Below are 23,979 nucleotides of genomic sequence, written 5' to 3'. Positions count from 1 at the left end.
TAAAAATATTCTACATATGGAGATGTGTGAGTTTCATGTGTGTCTGAATTTGTCAAAAGAAGGATTTTAAAAAAAAGAAGGATTTTTTTGAGCATCAGAAACAAAGATCCCATTTAAAATTGCACCAAAAACCATTAGAAACCTAGGAATAAACCTAACCAAAGAGGTAAAGGATTTGTACTCTTAAAACTACAGAGTCTGGCACATCACAGGTACTTAGGAAATATCTGAACAAATGAACCCCTGGAACTCATGAATTAATCTTTCACCACTAACTCTGCCTGTTTCACCAAAAGTATGATCAAAATCTGAGGCATTTTCATGAGTGGCTTCCATTGATAAACTCTGTCTTGATACAGCCTGATTCCGACTGCGCTATGAACTGTCATCAAACATTTACCACAAGTAACTTATAAAAGTTACTGACTAACTTATAGAAGAAATTGAGAAGGACACAAAGAAATGAAAAAACATTCCATGCTCATGGAATGGAAGAACAAATATTGTTAAACCATCTATGCTACCCAGAGCAGTCTACACATTCAATGCAATCCTTATCAAAATACCATTGACATTTTTCACAGAGCTGGAACAAATAATCCTAAAATTTGTATGGAACCAGAAAAGACTCCAAATAGCCAGAAGAATGTTGATAAAGAAAACCAAAGCTGGAGAGACATCACAATGCCAGACTTCAAGCTATATTACAAAGCTGTGAGCATCAAGACAGTGTGGTATTGGCACAAAAACAGACATGTAGATCAACAAAACAAACTAGAGAACCCAGAAATCGACCCTCAACTCTGTGGTCAACTAATCCTCAACAGCAGGAAAGAATAACCAATGGAAAAAGGAAGTCTCTTTAATAAATGGTACTGACAAAATTGGACAGCCACGTGCAGAAAAATGAAACGGGACCATTCTCTTACACCATACACAAAGATAAGCTCAAAGTGGATGAAAGACTTAAATGTGAGACAGGAGTCCATCAAAATCCTTGAGGAGAACACAGGCAGCAACCTCTTTGACCTCAGCCACAGCAACTTCTTGCAAGACATGACTCCAAAAGCAAAGGAAACGAAAGCAAAAATGAACTTTAAAAAAGCTTAAAAGCTTCTGCACAACAAAGGAAACAGTCAACAAAACTTAAAGGCAACTTATGGAATGGGAGAAGATATTTCCAAAAGACATATCAGATAAAGGGCTAGTATCCAAGATCTACAAAGAACTTATCGAGCCCAACACCCAAAAAAACAAATAATCCAATCAAGAAATGGGCAGAAGACATGAACAGACATTTCTCCAAAGAAGACATACAAATGGCCAATAGACACATGAAAAAATGCTCAATATCACTTGTTATCAGGGAAATACAAATCAAAACCACAATAAGATATCACTTTACACCAGTTAGAATGGCTAAAATTAACAAGACAGGAAACAACAAATGTTGGTGAGGATGTGGAGGAAGGGGAACACTCTCACACTCTTGGTAGGAATGCAAGCTGATACATTCCATACTCTGGAAAACAGCATGGAGGTTCCTCAAGAGGTTAAAAATAGAGGTATGCTATGACCCAGCAATTGCACTACTGGGTATTTACCCCAAAGATATAGATGTAGTGAAATGAAGGAGCACCTGCACTTCAATGTTCATAGGAGCAATGTCCTCAATAGCCAAACTGTGGAAGGAGCCGAGATGTCCTTCAACAGATGGATGGATAAAGAAGATGTGAGATATACAGAGATAGATATAGATAGATGATATAGATATAGATACAGATATAGATAATGGAATATTACTCAGCCATCAGAAAGGACGAATACTTACCATTTACATCGATGTAGATGGAACTCAAGGGTATTAGACTGAATGAAATAAGTCAATTGAAGGAAGACAATTATCATATATTATTTCACTCATATGTGGGATAAAAGAACCAGTGCAGAGGATCATAGGGTAAGGGAGGCAAAACTGAATGAGAAGTCATCAGAGAGGAAGAAAAACCATGAGAAACTCTTAACTATAGGAAACAAACTGAGGATTACTGGAGGGGAGGTGGGCGGGGGGTAACTGGGTAATGGGCATTAAGGAGGGCATGTGATGTGGGTGTTATATGCAACTGATAAATCATTGTACACTACATCTGAAACTAAGTATGTACTTTATGTTGGCTAATTGAATTTAAATTTTAAAAAATTTTAATTAGAGGATGCCTGGGTGGCTCAGTGGTTTGGCGCCTGCCTTTGGCCCAGGGCACGATCCTGGGGTCCCGATCAAGTCCCACGTCAGGCTCTTAGCATGGAGCCTGCTTCTCCCTCTGCCTGTGTCTCTGCCTCTCTCTCTCTCTCTCTATCAGAAATAAATAAATAAAACCTTTAAAAATAAATAAATAAATAAATAAATAAATAAATAATTTTAATTAAAGAAAAGGAACAGAAATATGGGTAAACTTTTCTTCTCATGAGTTTTTCATTTTGCATGCAGTGTTTAAAACAAATATTATAGTACCATCTGATATGCAAGATAATGATATTTAAAAGTGGCAAGAGCAAAGGGACATCTAAATGGAACTATGGTTTTCACACTTCACTAAAAGTGGTAAGAAGTTGATACAATACGACTGGACTATGAGTCACATATATAAACATTTTAATAAAATCACCACAAAGAAAACTATACAAAACCATACACTCAAAACCCTGTAAATAAATCAAGAAAGAATCCTAAAAATGTTAAAGTAACCCACAGAAAGGTGAGGAAAGAGACACAGAAGAAACAAACAGAAAACAAATAATAAGATGGCAGACTTAAGCCATAGCATATTAACAATTATCTTAACTGTAAATTATCTGAATGTACCAATTGAAAAACAGAGACTGAATTTAAACACACACACACACACACACACACAACTCAACTACATGCTATGTACAAAAAATTCACTTCAAATTCATGCTGAGATAGGTTGAAAATAAAAGGATGGGAAAATACATATCATGCAAACATCACAAAAAAGTAGCTATATTAATAGCAGATAAAGTAGACTTCAAAGCAAAGAAAATTACTAGTAACAAAGAGATACATTACATAGCAATAAAAGATCAATTCACCAGGAAGATACGATGACCCTAAATATGTTTTGCTTCAAAACACATGAAGCAAAAACAAAAAGAACTGAATAGAAAAATAGACAACTCATCATTGTATTTTAGAATTTCAACAACCGGGCAGCCCAGGTGGTGCAGCGGTTTAGCGCCACCTGCAGCCAGGGGAGTGATCCTGGAGACCTGGCATCAAGTCCCGCGTTGGGCTCCCTGCATGGAGCCTGCTTCTCCCTCTGCCTGTCTGTCTGTCTGTCTCAAGAAAGAAAGAAAGAAAGAAAGAAAGAAAGAAAGAAAGAAAGAAAGAAAGAAAGAAAGAAAGAAAGAAATCTTTAAAAAAAAAAGAATTTCAACAACCTCTTAGTGTCGAAGTTCTATCTCAGCAACTGATAGAACTACTAGATGGAATATCAACAAGGAGAAAGGAAACAGGATCTGATTGAAATATATAGAACAGTTTACTCAACAATAGAACACACTTTTTTTCCAAGCACCCCTGGACATTTATCAAGGTAGATCTTATCCTGAGCCATAAGACAAACCTTAGCAAAATTTTTTGAGTCAGACATCTAATATATTGAGTCAAATGTCTAATATATAACATTTCAGATATGTATACAATTATACATATATAGTTAGGACAAATGCTTGAAAAAGGTGTATAGTTTGGTCTTTATATATATATATAAATATACATATATACATATATATAGCTAACATATAGTAGAAGCATGGAAATAGGCATACTAAAATATCCATAGTAAGTTATTTTTTTTTTAAAGATTTTATTTATTTATTCATGAGAGACCCAGAGAGAGAGAGGCAGAGACACAGGCAGAGGGAGAAGCAGACTCCATCCAGGGAGTCCCATGCAGGACTCAATCCCAGGTCTCCAGGATCAGGCCCTGGGCTAAAGGTGGCGCTAAACTGCTGAGCCACCCAGGCTGCCTAAGTTCTTTAAAAGATTATATTAGGAGTGCTGTTTATTTTTCTTTTTTGCTTATTCTTACATTCTAATTTTTCTACAAGAGTACATGAGTTGCATTATAAAAATTTTGAAGTTTATGTTTTAGAAGCATATGTATATTCAACTGAATTTTAGTGTTAATCCAGGCTATTTTTTAAAATTTCTCTTTAATGTGTGTGGTGAGCCATTTGTTAAATCAAAGGATGTGTGATAGCATAATAATATTGACTACTGACTTATTCACATTATTTGAGCTGCTTCCATCAGTTTAAAAAACAATGCCATTGAAATGCGTACTTTACTCACTTAATATTGTTATATATTGTGGATACTAGAAAATGTTCCCTGGGTCACAAACATGAAAAATATTGAGGATAAAATTTTAAAATATGCTATATTTTGAAGGACTCCATTTTATTTTTAAGGAAAATGGAACTTTTTGCTGTGCCATTAATATTTTTTTAATTAACTACCACATAACAGCAACATTATCATATTCAAGTACCAAAAAGAAGCATTATTACATCATTGGAATATATTGGTCTACAAAAGAAAAAGTGGGGAAGATAAAACACTGTATATTAGTAATCGTTGTGTTTTCTTTTGTTGAGATCATGGCAGCTCTACTTTTACCTAATTAAATTTTTGTATATTTCTAAGCATTCCCTAAAAAACATAATATACACATTTCTAAAATTATGTGGAAAAATATTAAAAACTGTGATGGTTAGGGGCACCTGGGTGGCTCCATCAGTTAAGCACCTGACTCTTTGTTTTGGCTCAGATCATGTTCTTGGGGTCCTGAGATGGAACCTCATGTTGGACTCCATGCTCAGTGGGGAGTCTGCTTGGGATTCTATCTCCCTCTCTCTCTGCCCCTCCCACTCATGCTATCTCTTTCTCTTAAATAAATAAATAAATCTTTTTTTAAGAATGATGTTTAATTTTATATGTCAATGTGACTGAGCTAAGGGATGCCCAGATAGTTTGTAAAACATTATTTCTGGAATGCCTGGTTGGCTCAGTCAGTTAAGTGGCTGACTCTTGATTTCAGCTCTGGTCATGATCTCATGGGTCATGAGATCAAGTCACGCATAGAGCTCTGAGCTCAGTGTGAAGTCTGCTTGTACCTCTCCCTCTGCTCCTCCCCCTGCTCGCACCCTCTTTCCCTCTCTCTCTCCAAAATAAATAAATAAATAAATAAAATCTTTAAAAAAAACATAATTTCTGGTGTGTCCATGAGGGTAAGCCTGGAAGACATTAAAATTTAAATCAGGAGACCAAATAAAAGAGATTGCCCTCAGCAGTGTGTGTGGGCATCATCCAATCTACACAAGGGCCAGAGTAGAACAAAAAGGCAGAGGAAGGGTAAATTCACTCTTTCCACTTAAGCTGAGACATCCATATTCCCCTGCCCTCAGAAATCTGTGGTCCTGGTTCACAGGCTTTTGGATTCAGGTTGGGACTTAACACCATCGGCTACCCAATTCTCAGGCTTTCAGACTCACTACTGGCTTTCCTAATTCTTCAGCATGCAGATGGCAGATCATGAAACGTCTCAGCCTCCATAACCATCTGAGTCTGTTCCAATAATAAATCCTCTCTTAGAGATAGATGATAGATAGATGATAGATAGATGATAGATAGATAGATAGATAGATAGATAGATAGATGATAATAGATAGACAAAGATAGAGATATATCCTACTGGTCCTTTTTCCCTGGAGAACCCTAATTAATATATGACTCATTTAGGGATGCCTGGGTGGCTCAGCAGTTAAAGCATCTGCCTTCAGCTCAGGGTGTGATCCTGGGGTCCCAGGATTGAGTCCCACATCGGGCTTCCTTCAAGAAACATGTTTCTGGGGCAGCCCCGGTGACAAAGCGGTTTAGCGCCACCTGCAGCCCAGGGCATGATCCTGGAGTCCTGGGATCGAGTCCCATGTCAGGCTCTCTGCATGGAGCCTGCTTCTCCCTCTGCCTGTGTCTCTGCCTCTCTCTCTCTCTCTCTCTCTCTCTCTCTCTCTGTCTCTCTCTGCATCTCTATGAATAAATAAATATAATCTTAAAAAAAATTTATAAAAAAAAGAAACATGTTTCTGTCTCTGCCTCTCTCTGTGTGTCTCTCATGAATAAATAAATAAAATCTTTAAAAAATATATACATGTATGACTCATTTATTTACTCATTCAACCAAACAACACAGACGTGCACACACACACACACACACACACACTTGAAGTGCCACCATGGATTGAGGAGGGGGTTGATACAGAATCTGGATAGTATGTAGTCCTTGTTCTGCAATATCACAAAACTCACAAGCAAAGATGATAAAAATACGATAAATCCTTAATGAAGAAGTACACAAAATTCTATGGTAAAATTGGGCAGGAAACACCCCATAGTGTTAGGGAATAACATATCACAAGAAGAGATATTTGAATTGAGTACCTAAGTCCTTAAAAGGAGTATAGGAGTTCAAGATAAATATCAGACATAGGAAGAAAAATGTGCAAGAGAAGCACTAAAGAATGTGACATACTCCCTGAATAAGGAGATATTCATCATAACCAAGGAATATTGTAAGCTTCAATAGAAGCAGAAAATCAATCCAGATTAAATTAGACAAATTGGGGCTACACCTCTGTCAAATTAAAAGAATTGAAATCACATAGATTATATTCTCTTACCATAATGGTATCAACCTGAAAGGCAAAAACAAAGAGAACAGAAAAATCTCTAAGCACTTAAAATTAACACCCTTTAAGTAAACCATGTTCAAGGAGGAAGTCATCAAAGAAATTTTTTAAAAACATAGAACTGAATGGAAATGAAAATATAAAATATCAAAATTTATGGAATATTACTAAAGCAGGGTTGAGAGGGGCTTTTTTTGCATTTTTATTCAGACATAATTGACATATGTCTTGTCTCTTAGCAACATTCAAATATATAATACAGTAGTGTAAACTATAGTCATCATGCTGTACTTTATGTCCCCAAGACTTTTTTATTTTAGAACTGGAAGTTTGTAACTTTTAACCACCTTCATCCATTTCACCCAGCCCTTACTCCCCCCACCTCTGACAACCACCAATCTGTTCTCTGTTATCTATGAGTTCAGTTTATCGCTTTGTTTTGTTTTCAGATTCCACATATCAGTGAGCTCATGAAGTATTTATCTTTCTCTGATTTATTTCACTTAGCGTAATGTCTTCCAGATCCATCCATGTTGTCACAAATGGCAGGATCTTCTTTTTTATGCTTAACATTATCCCAATGTGTGTGTATCACATTTTTAATCTACTCATCCACCAATGGATGAGAGACTTCTGTAGCACCAAATGCATATATTAAAAAAAAAAAAAGAAACATCTCAAATCAAGAATCTAAGTTTCTATCTCAAGAAACTAGAGGAAAGAGAAAAATAAACCCAAAGCAAACAGAATGAAGAAAATTACTAAGTTTAGAGCAGAAATTAATTAAATGGAAAATGAGAAAAATAGAAAAAAAACAATGACCTAGAAAGCTGGTTCTTCAAAAACAATCCATAGAATTAATAAATCTCTAGCAAAATTGATAAACATAAAAACTAACAAGATTAAAATCAGTATCAGGAATGAAATGGAGATTATATCACTATACATTTTTTATTACTACAGATAATAAGGAAATATTATGAACAACTTTATGCCCATAAATTTGACTATTTAGAAGAAACCAATCCCTCCATAAATCTTTTCAAAATTTAATATTTTAGAAATTTTATTTGAATTTTAGTTAGCTAACATACAGTGCTAGATTGGTTTCAGGAGTAGAATTCAGTGATTCATCACTTACATACAACACTCAGTGCTCAACATGACAAGTGCCCTCCTTAATACCCATCACTCATCTAACCCAGAAGGTGGAAAAAGGAGAGAGGGAAACAACCCATAAGAGACTCTTCATGAAAGAGAATACTGAATTTTTAATTAAAAATCTTTTGAAAAAGAAATCTTCAGGCCCAGATGGTTTCACTGCAAAGTTCTATCAACTTTAAAGAAGAATTAAAACAAATGTTTACACAATCCCTCTCAGAAAAAAAAAAGAAGAAGACATTTCCCAATTCATTTTATAAGGCCCATTTTACCTTTTTTACCCTTTTACCATTTTTTACCCTTTTTACCCGTTTTACCCTTTTTGCCATTTTACCCTGAATCAAAAATAGATGAAGACAGTGGAGAAAAGACTACAGATCAGTATCTCTTAAAGTTGCTCAACAAAATATTAGCAAATCAAATCCAATAAAATATTTTTAAAATTTTACACCACAATCAAGTGACATTTTTTTTCCAGGTATACAAAACTAGTTCAACATTCAATGATCATTCAGTGTAATTCATCAAATCAATAGCCTAAAGAAGAAAAATCAAATAATCTTATCGACTGAAGCAGGAAAAAGTGTCTGGCAAAATTCAATATCCATTCATGATAAAAATTCTCAACAATTTAGGAATCAAGGAGAACAGCCTCAATTTAATAAAAGATATCTACAAAGAACTGACAACTAACATCATATCAATATGCTAAACGACTGAATGATTTAGCATTCAGTAGGTAGGTCAGGAATGTGGCAAAGATACCCATGCTCACCAATTTTATTCACATCATACTTGAAGTTCCAGCCACTGTAATAAGACCAAAATAACAACATTAATAATAATTAATAATAATAATAATAATAATAATAATAATGCAGATGAGAAAGGAAGAAATAAAACTGTCCTTATATACAAATGGCATTATTGTATACACACAAAATCCCAAGGAATCTTCAAAAATATGTATATTCCTAGAATGAATAAGTGAATTCAACAGTTTTAAATCAACACACAAAAATCAGTCACATTTCCACTTGCTAACAAAAAACATATGAAAACCAAAATTAAAGATACAATACCAGTGAATGATGGCAAGATGCTAGAATAGTAGATTTCAACTCTTAAATCCCCATAGAAACATCAATTATAACAGCCACTCATAGACAAAAATACCTTTGTGGGAGCCCAGGAATCCGGCTGAAATGTTCCATTACCCTATTGGAGCAAAAGAAAAAGATAAAGAATAAAGCCATTAAAGAGGGTACAATATTAGAATAGTTTCACTTTAACTACATCACTCCTTCCCCAAGACAGTAAAGCTCAGTGACAAGAGAGACCCGCTCAGTTTACAACCTCTCCCACAAGAAAAGAGAGAGTGAAGTCAGCACCCAATTTCCCCCGCCTCATAGGACACTGCCCAAGAGGCCACTTCTGCCTTGTCCCACTCAGAGCATAAGGAGATCAGCTTGGATGAATAGTCTGGGGACAGCTATGACCAGGGAAAAGGGAGAGGGGCTCTTAACCACCAATGCAATTATCTCAGCTAAAATTCCTACTAACTGACTTGCAGTCTCCACCAATAGCCCATCCATGAATCCTGAAGAACACCTCACCTGTGGAAAACCCCCACAATAGCCAGTGTGTGCCCCCATATTCATGAGTGCCCCTATAGCCGGCACCCTGCATCCCTCTACACATAGTGTGTGTGAGCATCCATAGATGGCACACAGATATCAGCAGTCAACCAGATTCAACTGGCATGGAAGGGAGTACACAATACTTAGGGTACCACCCTAAGAAAAATAAATGGGAGACTCTCAGCACCCAGCCTGGCTTGGTAGGATCAAAAGAAGACACACAATCCTAAGAATTTCTCCTCAAGAGAGAACAGGAAAAGGGAGTAGACGTATCCTTAGAAAAGGTCTTAGAGATCCTTGGAATCTCTGACCAGGTGGACGGTGAAGATCTTTCTCTCCTGAAGCCAGTCAGCAAAGACTGGAGGAGGTGAGTACTTGTACAAATGCGAAGAGAGCAACTCAAAGCTTAGGACAAATTAAATGAAAATACAACATAGCAAAATTTATGGGATGCAGCAAAAACAGGTCTAGGAGGGAATTTTATAGCAATAAACACCTACATCAAGAAAAAAATTCTCAACCTAAATTTATAGAACTAGAAAAAGTACTAAGTCCAAAGTTAGCAGAAATAATAAAGACTGGAGCAAAAATAATGAAATAAAGACCAGAAAAACTATTTTAAAAAGGTCAACAGGGGATCCCTGGATGGCTCAGCGGTTTAGCGCCTGCCTTCAGCCCAGGGCCTGATCCTGGAGACCTGGGATCGAGTCCCACGTCAGGCTCCCTGCATGGAGCCTGCTTCTCCCTCTGCCTGTGTCTCTACTTCTCTCTCTCTCTGTGTGTGTGTGTGTGTCTCTCATGAATAAATAAATAAAATCTTTAAAAAAAAAAAGTTTAAAAAAAAAGTCAACAAACTAAGAGTTTATATTCTAAAAGATGAACAAAATTGACAAACCCTTGGGTACATTAAGAAAAAAAGAGAGAAAACTCAATAATAAAATCAGTAATGAAAGAGGTAATGAAATTATGTGCCAACAAATCAGATAACCTACACGAAATGGACAAATTTCTAGAAACATGCAACCTACCAAGACTAAGTCATGAAGAAACAGAAAATTTGAACAGACCAATGATGAGTAAGGAGGTTGAATCAGTAATCAAAAATTTCCCAACAAAGAAAAGCCCAGGATCAGATAGCTTCATTGGTGAATTCTCCCAAACATTTATAGAAGAATTAATATCAATCTTTCTCAAACTCTTCCAAAGAATTGAGGATAAGGGAACACTTCCAAACTCATTTACAAGCCCAACGTTACCCTGATACCAAAACCACACAAAGAAAGAAGTAGTACAGGCCAATAACCCTGATGAAGATAGATGCCAAAACTCCTCAATAAATTACTAGCAAACTGAATTCAACAGCACATTAAAAGAATAATACACTATGATGAAGTGGGACCTATTCCTGGGATGCAAAGATGTTTCAACATATCCAAATCAAAAAATGTGATACACCACCTGAACAGAATGAAGGGAAAAAATCATGATCATCTCAATAGATGCAGAAAAAGCATTTGATGAAATTCAACATCTACTCGTGATTTTTAAAAAATTCTCAATAAATTACATATAGATGGGATGTATCTCAACATAATGACAGCCATATATGCTAGGTACAGCTAACATCATACTCCACAGTGAAAAGCTGAAAGCTTTCTCTCTAAGATCAGGAAAAAGACAAGGTGCATACTCTGAACACTTCTAACCAACATAGTACTGGAAATCTTCACTAGAGCAATGAGGCAAGAAAAAGAAATAAAAGGTATCCAAATCAGAAAGGAAGAAGTAAAATGGTCTCTGTTTGTAGATGACATGATGTTATAGATAGAAAATTCTAAAAGCTCCACACAAAATACCCTGATAAAGAATAATAAAAAAGTTCAGTAAAGTTTCAGGATACAAAATCAACATATAAAAATCAGCTGCATTTCTACATGCTAACAGTGAACTATCCTGAAAAGAAATTAAGAAAAAAAATACTATAAACTTGCATCAAAAAGAATTAACTACTTAGTAATACATTTAACTAAGGAGGTAAAAAAAATCTATACACTAAATGGTATACACTAATGTATACCATTAAACACTGATTTAAAAACTTGAAGGAGACACAAATAAATGGAAAGATATCCCATCTCCATGGATGGGAAAAATCAATATTTTTAAATATTGATCCATACTGCTGAAAGCAATCTCCAGAGTCAGTGCAATCCCAATCAATTCCAATGCATTTTTCACAGAAATAGAAAAAAAATAATTCTAAAATTCATATGGAACCATAAAACACTAATAAAAGCCAAAGCAATCGTGAGCAAGAACAATGCTGGAGGCATTGCAATTATTTCAAATTATATTATAAAGCTAATGTGATCAAACAGTATAGTACTGACATAAAAACAGACACATATACCAATGGAACAGAATAGAGACCCTAGAAAGAAACCCATACTTATACAATCAACTAATCTTCCACAAAGATGCCAAGAATCCAAATTGAGAAAAAAAAACTTCAATGACTAGTACTGGGAAAACTGGATATCCAGATGCAAAAGAATCAACTTGGACCTTTATCTTACATATTACAAAATCAACTCAATATAGATTAAAGATTTAAATGTAAGGCTTGAAACCACAAACTACTAGAAGAAAACATAGGGAAAAATTTCCTTGATATTGGTCTTAACAATTATTTTTTGGATATGACACCAAAAACACAGTCAACAAATGCAAAAATTAATAAATTGGATGACACCAAACTAAAAAAGCTTCTTACAGCAAAGGAAACAATCAATACAATGAAAAAGCAACCTATGGAATGGGAGAAAATATTTGCAAACCAAATAGCTGATGAAAGGTTAGTATTCAAAAAATATAAGGAACTCACACAGTCAATAGCAAATGAAGAATCAACTTAAGTAAAAAATGGGCGAAAAAAAATGGGCGAAAGACTTGAATATGTCTCTAAAGAAAACACACAGGGGTACCTGGGTGGCTCAGTTGGTTGAGCATCGGCCTTCGGCTCAGGGCATTATCTCTGGGTCCTGGGATGGAGCCCTGTGTCAGGGTCCTTACCCAGCATGTAATCTGCTTCTCCTTCTCCCACTCCCCACTCCTGATTCTCTCTTCCCTTGCCCCCCTCTCTTTCCCTCCCACTCTCTCAAATAAATAAATAATAAAATCTTTAAAAAAGAAAAGAAGACACATACACACACAAAAAAAGCACAAAGGTTAATACATAAACAGCCAACAGGTGTGTGAAAAGGTTTTCAACATCACTAATCATTCAGAGAACTACAAATCAAAATCACAATGAGATATCACTTCATACCTGCTAAGATGGATAGCATTTTAAAAACAATAGATAACAAGTGTTATCAGCAATGTGAAGAGAACCATAGTACTTGGTCAGAATATAAATTGGTAATAGCCATTATGAAAACCTTATGGAGGCTCCAAAGAAAACAAAAAAATAGAACTACCATGTGATCCAGCAATCCCACTTCTGGATACTTATCCAAAAAAATTAAAACCAGGATCTTGAAGAGATAGCTATGCCCCTATATTTGTCATAACATTATTTACAATAGTCAAATAGTGGAAATAACTTAAATGTTCATCAATGAATGAATAGATAAAGAAAATGTGGTATAGACATACAATGGAATATTACTGAACCTTAAAAAGGAAGGAAATCCTACCATTTGTAACATGAATGAACATTATGCAATGTAAAATAAGCCAGATACAGAAAGACAAACACTGTGTGCTCTCACTTATATGTGGAATCCAGAGTAGTCAAACTCAGAATCAGAGTATAAAATGGTGGCTGCAAATGGCTGGGGAAGAGGGAAATGGGGAGGTGATGGTCAAAGGATACAATGTTTCAGTCATACAGATAAATAATTTCTATATATCTACCATTCAGCATAGTTCTATAGCTAACAATACTGTCCTGTGTACTTGCTAAGAGTATAGATCTTACATTGTGTTCTTATCACACACACACACAATAATAAAGAGGACAAGAAAAAACTATAAGAGGAAATTGATTTCTATGGTGGTGGTGATGATGGTGGTGATGTTTTCATGGGTACACCCAAACTCATCAAATTGTGTACATTAAATATGTATCACTTTTTACATGTTAACCATACCTCAAAAAAAGCTGGCTTAAAAAATAATTTACATCACTCAAAGAAAATGAAATGCTTAGGTAAATTTAAAACATGCATAAGATCTATATGCAGAATATTACAAAATACTTGTTTAAAAAAAAGAAGACATAAATAAATGGAGAGACATATTGTGTTCATGGATTGAAAGGATACATTAAAGATGACAATTCTCCCCAAACTGATCTATAAATTTTAATGAAATTCCTATCAAAATCTCATCCAGGATTTCTTGATAGACATAGACAACTTATTCTAAAATTTATATGGAAATATACAAAATCTGGAATAGTTAAAACAGTCTTGACAAAAAGTAGAAATAAAGTAAGAAGTATTACTCTAGCCATTATTAAGCCCTATAATATAGCTATAGTAATCAAACAAGATGGTATTGGCAGAGGAAGAGACACATAGATCGAAAGACCAAAAGAGTGAACCCAGAAACAGACCTGCAGAAATATGCTAAATTGAGTTTTCACAAAGGTGAAAAGTCAATTCAATGAAATAGCCTTTTCACCAAATGATGTTGGAGCAATTGCATGTCCATATGCAAAAAAAAAAAAAAAAAAGGCAACTCCACCTAAATTTTACACCTTATACAAAATTTAACTCAACATGGATCACAGGTAAGTAAAAAACATAAAACTATAAGAACTTTTAGGAAAAAAACATGGGAGAAAATCTTAGGGATTGTCTAGGCAAAGAGTTCTTAGAGTTGACATCAAAAGCTCAGCCCATAAAAGGGGAAAAAATAAATTGGACTTCGTCAAAATTTAAAATTTGCTCCACAAAAGACCCTGTGAAAAAAAAGATGAAAGACAAGCTACGGACTGGGAGAAAAATATTTGCAACCACATGTTTAACAAAAGACTGATATCTAGAATATATGAAGAACTCTCAAAACCCAACAGTAAAAATAACAATCCAATTCAAAATTGGCAAAAGACAGGAAGAGATATTTCACTGAAAAGGATATACAGATGGCACATAAGCACAAAAAAAATGTCTAACATCAGTAGCCATGAAGGAAATACAAATTAAGACCATGATAAGATATTCAATGCCCACCTCTTAGAACAGCTAAAAATACAAAATAGTGACAACACCAAATGCTAACAAAAATGAGAAACACCGAATCACTTATACATTGTTGGTAGAAATATAAATGGAACATCCTTTCTGGAAAACAGTCTGGCAGTTTCCTATAGAACTAGACATGCAATTACCATATAACCCAGCAATTGAACTCTTGGGCATTTATCCCAGACAAATGAAAACTTACGTTCACACAAAAACTCATATGTGATTGTTCAAGGAAACTTTATCAGTAATAGTCAAAACCTGGAAACATCCCAGATGTCCTTCAACAATGAGTTGTTCAACAAACTGTGGTACATCCATACCATGAAATATCATTCATGGACTACTGATTCAGACAACAATCTCGAGGGAATTATGCCAAATCAAGAAAAGCAATCCCAAAAGGTTATATTGTATGATGCCATTTATATAATATTGTGTAGATGACAAAGCATAGAAATGAAGACAAGGTAATCAGTTGCTAGAAGTTATAGAAAGGGATGTAGGAAGAAGGGGAGGAAGTAGGTGTGCCTGTAAAAGAGCAAAAAAAGGGATCCTAGTGGTAACGAAATTGTTATGTATCTTGACTGTATTAACATCAACTTCCTTGTTGTGATATTGCATTATAGTTTTGCAATTTGTTACTACAGAGGGAAACTAAATGTTACACAGGATTTGTCAGTATAGTAAGATCTTACACTGCATATGAATATATAATTATCTCAAAATTAAAAATGTGGGACACCTAGGTGGCTCAGTGGTTGAGCATCTGCCTTCTGCTCAGGGCATGATCCCGGATCCTGGAATCAAGTCCTGCATCAGGCTCCCTATAGGGAGCCTGCTTCTCCCTCTGCCTATGTCTCTGCCTCTGCCTTTGTCTCTCATGAATAAATAAATAAATACATCTTTTTTTTAAAAAAAATGTGGTTTGTGTATGTGCATATACAGCTATTTTAAAAGAATACATTAGCACTATATCTATTGACCTGAAAAATATACTATTAATATTACTATTAACTAATAGTTGGAAAGAGGACAAGATGAAGAGAGATTATTGAATTTTTTTATACATCTTTATAACTCTGGTTACAGTAAGCACCTCTGAAGTTTGAGGATTTAGGAAAGAGAACAATTAAGAAAAGATAATTTGAATATATTTTTAGATTTTTTCAAAAAGGTAAATAACCCAATACAATGAAAGTCAAAGAATATGAATGTATGAATATGACTGTGGGATGCTTTTACCACACTGATATTCAAGTGGTACAAAGTTTGCAAAATGAGGCAAATGCAGCTCTTATCTACAAGGAAGTGGTGATGAGACCCCAAGGTGAGAAGAAAGCCGGAGGTTCAGTGCTGACAGACTAAGCACAAGAAGCAATGAGGAGAAAGATAACTCTGTGACAACATATTCAACAGATTCAAGAGACAGTCCATACCCAGACTCCCTGGACTAGCAGACAATTCTATGGCTTTGTTCCCTCCACACAGAAAGATGGGCTAGGAACGCAAACATAACAGTGACTATCAAATACAGAGAGTGGAAAAAAAAAAAAAAAAAATATATATATATATATATATACAGAGAGTGGCACTAGCACTGTTCACGTTGCAGAGGAGGCACATTTAAGTGAAGTGAAAACTGAGACACAACTGACATTTGCAATGAATCCTCAGCCCAAGTCAGGGACAGAGTTACAGTGAAGCAACTTCTACAGTGTTTTACATTGCTTTCGGTGCACAAGGGAAGGAAGAGAGGGAGAGAGAGAGCTGCTGGCCAGGGAATTATGGAATACTGAGTGTGTCTTCAGAGAAGCTGGAGGACACAGCTGCAGGCCTTTGAGGAAGGAACTTTGTGATGCAAAATTCACAATGGCAACTACAGAAGAGGGGCAGAAATAGCATGCTATTTCTTCATTACAGAAGCTGTAATGAAGAGAAAGAAGGCATTGAGTTGGGTGAATGCAAGACTATTCAAGTAAGCTTAGAGGTTAGGAGAAAAGCTATCTTATTTACCTACAGATTTTAGGCAAAGCAAGATGGCTGGTCCTTCAACTTGAATATGTGCATTGATCTAGGGAAGGAGAAATGCAGGCTAAGATGAAATGAAATTGCCTATGATCAAAAAATGGAAACCAACCTGATTTAGTTTTATGAAGCCAACATAACCCTGAAATTATATAGTCATTAAAAGAATCCATTTTGGACTCACACTGACCTGGATTTTTTCTTTAATAAAGATTTTATTTATTTATTCATGAGAGGCACAGATTGAGAGGCAGAAACATAGGCAGAGGGAGAAGCAGGCTCCCTGTGTGGAGCACAATGCAGAACTCGATCCCAGGACCCTGGGATCACAACCTGAGCCAAAGGCAGATGCTCAACCACTGAGCCATCAGGTGCCCCCACACTGATCTGGATTTAAATCCAGACTCATTTGAAATTTTGTGATCAGAAGTCAGCTATTCACATTTCAAGTTGTTTATTTGTTAAATGGAAATAATGATAGTACCTACCTCACAGAGACATTATATTGAATGAGATGATACATGTAGAGTGCCCAGTCCAGTGCCTGACTCACAGTGTTCAGTAAATCATAACTTGGTAGATAATACCCAAAGTTGGCAAGGGTGCAAAATAACTAGAAATCTTATACAATTTTGGAGTGCATAATGGTACAACTACTTTGGAAAAGCATTTGTTAGTTTCTTATAAAGTTAAAAACACATTTACCATATGATACACCAATATCATTCCTAGATATTTACCCAAGAGAAATGAAAATATTTCTACACAATGATTTTTATGCAAACATTCACTATAGCTTTATTAATAATAGTTAAAAAGTGAAGACAACCCAAATGTCTATCAAAAGAATAACGGATAAATAATTGTGGAATATTCATACAATGCAACACTACTCACCTATAAAAAAGAATAAACTAAAAAGAAAAAAAAAAGAATGAACTAATGATACCTACAACAAAATGGATGACTCCCAAAAACATGTTAAGTGAAAGAAACCATACACAAAATAGTACATACTGCATGATTTCATTTATATAAAATTCTAGAAAAAGTAAAACTATAAGAACAGGAAGTATACCATTAGCTGCCTGAGGCTGGGGGTGGAACAAGGAAGCCAGAGAATTAACTGCAAAGACTAGCAAGGGAACATTTTGGGATGATAAAAATGTTGTATTTCTTGATTGAGATGGGGCTTATAGGCTGTATACAATTGTCTAAACCCATCAAATTATACACTTAATATGAGTGCATTTACCCCAATAAATTGATTTTTAAAACTATAAGAAACCAAGAACAAATTTTCAAAAGATGTACATTAACATCATGGAGAAATCTTTAAATTTTATTGAATAAAATATAAGTAAACTAGAATAAACAGTAAGATATAACATATTTTGAATGGAAATATTCCATTTTGGATGGCTATTGATGTTCCTAAATTAATCTATAAGCTGAATTCATTCCCAGCTAATCCCATAGGATTTGGAATTTAGTGAAGCAATTCTAATAATTGTGTAAAAGAATGAAGGCATCAAAAAAAAATCCAAGATGTTCCTAGAAAAACACACACACAGAAAAGAATAAGAATGACTTACCTGCCAGATATAAAGATAATTACAGTAGTTAATATTGGTGAGGCGTTAGCAAATAATATTAATGTAATAAGGACATAGCCTAGATCAAATCTATTATATATGGGAACTTAGTGTATAATAATTGTATATCACTGCAGAAAAGTGCTGGAAGAACCAAGTTTCCTTTTAAGAAAAATAAATAAAACTAGATCCTGGTCTCATGTTATACACACAAAAATAAATTTCAGATGGATTAAAATAATTAAACATAAAAGATATGTAAATACCATAAAATGTATGATGATATCTTTATGATCTCAGGGTAAGAAAGAACTTATTAAATAATACACAGAAGTACATGGCCTAGATGTGCTTTTTATTAAAGTTCAAATTAGTAAGACAAGTGACACCATAAACAAAATTAAAAGATAGTTAACAGACTGGAAGTTTATATTTCCAATATAAAACAAAGGATTAGTAACCAGAATATACAGAGAAAGAGTACAAAAAATATATAGGGGGGGAAGACAGCTGAACAGAAAATGGACAAAAGAAAGATCAGACAATTTATAGAAGAACTATAAATGACCAATAAATATATTAAAAATATAAATTAAAATGAGTTAATATTTCTAATTAACCAGATTTACAAAAAGGTAAGAGTCCGATAATATAAAGTGTTGTCAAGGATGTTAAAAAATAAGATCTTTCATAAAAACTACAAGGGAGAATATAAGTTGGAACAACTATTTTGAAGAACGATTTGACAATATCTGCTAAAGATGAAAATGTGCATATCTCATGACCCAGCAATTCCACTCCTAGATGTATAGTCTAGAGAAATTTTTATACATGTGAAAAAGCAGACATGTACAAAAATATGAAATAGCAGTATACACAGCAAAATAGCCAGAAACAATAAGTCCACCAATAAGTAAATAAATAATATTTGGCATAATCAGATGCTATAAAACTATGTAAAAATGTAAAGGAATGATAAACATCTGTATATCTGCATAAACAGAACTCAAAACATCATTTCCTGTATACACTAAGAAATAATTTATGTAAATGTCAAAGAGCACCAATTAGCAAAAGCTTTAAAAACTGAATTAGAAAGATACACTGAATTCATGATAATTGCTGTTTCTAAGGTGAGAATGAAATACAATAGGAGATAAAAGAGACTTTAATTTTATCTTTAACTTTTAATTGCATTGATTAAAAAGGAACTGAAAGCAAACTGGGACAAAATGGTAATAATGATCAGTTCTAGATGTCTGGATAATATGTGCACTTGTTATTCTTTATAATTTTATATAGATATATTAGCCACTTCTCAAATAAAAGTATAATGAGAAAAGAAAACACAATAAAGTATATTAGAAACACAGGTATTATAAACACTGCTGCAATATTCTAAGATAAGGCTGTGGGGTATACAGTGGGACATTTTCCACTGGGGATGAATGCTCTTAAGGAAGTGGGCCTTGGTGGCTGTGTGAATGTAGTGAAGAGAGGCTGGTTCCCCATTCACAATACTGTGTTTGGCATGTAATGAGTTCGTAATAATGTTTACTGGATTTTGTGGACGACATTAGTATTTTCCTGGTTGTAAGAGCTTCAGCCATGCACGTGAGCTTGGAGGAAGGGAGGTGATAGTAGGAAAAGATAAAGGCGCTACCTATTACCTCAGAATAGATCTTTAGGGAATTAATTTCTTGAAAGATGGCCCCAACAAACATAATCAGTTCCAAAGTCCCCCTTCTAAGTGCTACAGAACCTTTAGAGGGAACTACTCATCTTTTGCAAGGAAAGTCTTTGGAAGACTATCCCAGCACTGGTCTCAATAGTGGTCAGAGATAATTAATCTGAAAAAATGCCTCTTCTGTGCCTCACACTGAAGGAAAAGAATGATTGGACAAGGTAAGGCATTGGGGGAGGTGTTTAGCATCATGACCCAATTTTTCTTATAGTGTCACCTGGGAGACCAAGACAGGAACTATGACAGCATGTCCTCAGCATGCGAGAGAACACTGGAGTCACTACTATCTATGGCCAATGATAGAGTGAATTAAAAGGACTGACCCCACTGCAGAGGAAGGGGAAATGGATAAGGACACCAGACAATATTACAGGAGAATTGATTAAAATTAGATCTGAGCTATCCCATACCCCTAACAGAACCTGAATCCTACCAGATCCTATTATAACAGGGAGAACAGTTAACCTCATAAGTTTATAACCTCAGTGCCATAATATCTACTATCTGGGGTATTTGGGTATTTTTTAAAATATTTTATTTATTTATTCATGAGAGAGAGAGAGAGAGACAGAGAGACAGAGACAGAGACACAGGCAGGAGAAGAAAGCTCCATGCAGGGAACCCAACACGGGACTCGATCCCAGGACTCCAGGATCATACCCTGGGCCGAAGGCAGCGCTAAATCGCTGAGCCACCCGGGCTGCCCATATTTGGGTATTGAAGGAAATTAATGACTTCAATTTTGTTGGGCTTAAAGGATCTGTGATTTATCTTATGAACAATCTTTTGTATAGTTGGTGCCCAGGATAGGCATATGTCAGCAAAAAAAGTCCCATTAGTGTTCTCTTGAGGCTTGGCACTCAAGGGCATTTTTTCCCAATCATCCCCTTCACAGCTCTGTATTCACTGCCCCCAGCTCCCAAGTGCTACTCTCCTTCTTCAGCAATCCTAGGACAACCTTTCAGGTACTGATCCTTTTGGTCCAAATACCCTAGAAAATACCTATTTTTGTTCTAAGTCTCAGCAGAAAAGTTTAAAGCAGTGGCTAAGAGCAAGAATGCAAGGGCCAGATCCAGTTACTATCTAACTGCTACTTAAGAATTGTGTGACCTTGGATAATTTTGTGCCTTAGTTCTTTATCTGTAAGATGGGGGAAATCATTATACATACTGCAAATGCATGTGGCAGGAATAGGACTTAGAGCAGTGCCTGCACATAGAAAACTCCATAGGACATAGCCATTACTGTAATTCAGAAAATTTCCTAACTCTCCAGGGAGAGGGAAAGGCTTCTTTCTCTGTATTCCCACTATATCTGTGCTAAACTGAATTAATGCAATTACTTAAGTAGCCTTCCAATAACTTTGCATCACTATGTCCACTAGACAGTGAGCTCCTTGAGGGCAGCAAGGTCTTGTTATTGCCATTGTATCTTCACCATATGGTACAGGGCCAGGTACAACAGAGATTCAATGAGATTGCTATAAAGCTGATTTTGAAAAGCAAATGTGTTTCAAACAATTGACACATTGGGAAACTCAGTATAACCTGTGATTCCCTCTGCCAGGAACTATGTGAATGCACAAAACTGCATTCAAAACTGCTGAACACAGAAGCAAAAGAAAATCCAACATGCTCACACCTGAAACATCTATCACCACTTAGGTTATGAAATACATCATGCATATGTGGTGTTATAAGATTCCACCAGATTTCATATTATAATAGTCCCCTGCTATCCACAGGTTATACATTCCAAGACCCCAGTGGATGCCTGAAATCAGAGATAGTACTGAACCTTATATATACGGCATACCTCAAAAATACTGCTGATTCAGTTCTGGACCACTGCAATAATGTAAATATAGCAATAAAGTGAGTCAAATGAGTTTTTGTTTCCCAGTGCATATATGGAGTGTTTATATAATACCATAGCCTATTAAGTGTGGAATAGCATTATGTCTTAAAAAAAAAAAAAAGACAAAGCAAAACAAAACAAAAACAATGAGATTAACTTAATTTAAAAACTTTATTGCTAGGGGTGGCTCAGTGGTTCAGTCAGTTAAGCACCGAACTCTTGATTTTGGTTCAGGTTAGGATCTCAGGGTCATGAGATCAAACCCCCATGTCAGGCTCTGCACTCAGCAGGGAGTCTGCTTGAGATTTTCTCCCTCTCCCTCTATCCCTCCCCTCAGCATGAGCTCACTCTAAAATATATATATAAATCTCTGAAAATCTTTTTTTTTAAATCTCTGAAAATCATATTGCTTAAAAAATGCTAACCATCACCTGAGCTTTCAGTGAGCTGTAATTACTGATCACAGATCAACATAACAAATATAATAATAATGAAAAAAAAACAAATATAATAATAATGAAAAAGTTTGAAATACTACGAGATTTACCAGAATGTGCCACAGACACAAAGTGAACAAGCACTGTTGGGAAAAATGGCACCGATAGGCTTGCTAGAAGCAGGGCTGCCACAAATTTTCAATTTGTAAAAAATACATTATTTGTGAAGTGCAATCAAGTGAAGCACAATCAAATGAGGTATGCCTATACGGTGTTTTCCTATCATACGTGCCTATAATAAGGTGTAATTTATAAATTAAGCATAGCAAGACTAACAATAACTGATAATAATGGCAATATGCTGTAATAAAAGTCATGTGAATGTGCTCTCTCTCTCTCTCTCAAAATAACTTACTGCATTGTACTCACCCTTCTTCCTGTGATGATGTGAAAGGATAAAATGCCTACATGAGGACACGAAGTTAGGGGTATAATAACACAGCATTGTGACCGTAGTGTTAGGCTACAATTGACCTGATGATTCATCAGAAAGGATCATCTGCTTCCCAACAGTGGTTGAGGGCAGCAGGCAATTGAAACTGCAGAAGCGAAACCACAGATAAGGGGGACTATCATAATCTCCCCTTCTACCATTTCTCAATTATTCATAAGCCTCTAATGGTTCCACAAGGAAAACTCTAGGTAATGTGTCATATTTATTGGTGTGTTTCTGTGCTTTCTAACCAGTAAAATATGTAAAATATGTAAAATGGTGCCATTTTTATTAGGGTCTTATCCTTTTTTAAATGTGTCACTGACAAGGTTTTTGAATGTTGTACCCTATTGCCACCTTTCCCACAAGCCTTGTTTTTATTACATTATCTTGCATACTGTGCTGATTTTTAGGATAGGTCTCCTCAGAACAGAATCATACCCAGTGGACTCGTGGCTGATGGTGAATAACTTTTCTTTCTCATCTCCATGGATACCAAAGGCTTCTGAAAACTGTAGGAGCCACTGTTAGTCAGTAAATGCTGTTTGGGCCAGCAGTACTATCACACAATTAAAAGCAATAAATATTTGTTCATAGACAACTAGATGCCAGGCACTGTGATGAGCAGTAGAGATGCTGGCTAATAAGAAGCACTGCCTACAACTCTTTCAATCTGGGGATGGGGGTGGAAGGGAGAGAGACAAGTAATTACAATAGAGTGGGATCAATGCTATTCAAGAATATAGCAAGGGCTTCTCTCCAGACTTCAGGGAGTCAGCAAAGACTGGAAAGAGGAAGTGTTCCTCTTTCCCAGATCTCTCCACTCCTATAAATCAGTCTCTTTCCTTGTTGTCCCCACCTCTGCCTCCTCCCTCTACTTCCTGAGTTATCGTGCTGTCAGCTCTGAGCAAGGAGGCAGCAAAGGGAAGAGTTAATGTGGCACAGGTGGGAGGGGTAAGGTCCCTGAGGGGAGCAGGTAAGAAGCTTCATAAAAGGCC

General features: G+C 35.6%; 1 protein-coding gene across 9 annotated transcripts in view; it reads right to left on the bottom strand.

Moving 5' to 3' along the window:
• FHIP1B (FHF complex subunit HOOK interacting protein 1B) overlaps window positions 1–23,979 on the bottom strand; it is a 117,260-nt gene that overhangs the window by 32,575 nt on the left and 60,706 nt on the right. For 7 of the 9 annotated variants that reach the window (XM_072725780.1, XM_072725784.1, XM_072725778.1 and 4 more), the window contains exons 13-14: window positions 9,112–9,153; window positions 7,696–8,745 (exon numbers count right to left, since the gene is read on the bottom strand). In XM_072725780.1, coding sequence (XP_072581881.1) covers window positions 9,149–9,153 — 5 coding nt within the window. In that variant the 3' untranslated portion in view covers window positions 7,696–8,745; window positions 9,112–9,148. Of the gene's footprint in view, window positions 1–7,695; window positions 8,746–9,111; window positions 9,154–23,979 lie in introns of those variants that run through there. The other 2 variants (XR_011995111.1, XR_011995110.1) reach the window with 1 other exon arrangement.

This window comes from Vulpes vulpes, chromosome 11 (assembly GCF_048418805.1).
Source record: "Vulpes vulpes isolate BD-2025 chromosome 11, VulVul3, whole genome shotgun sequence".
Classification (NCBI taxonomy): Eukaryota; Metazoa; Chordata; class Mammalia; order Carnivora; family Canidae; genus Vulpes; species Vulpes vulpes.
Note: the sequence above shows the minus strand (reverse complement) of the source record. Positions and strands in the feature narration are given on the sequence as shown.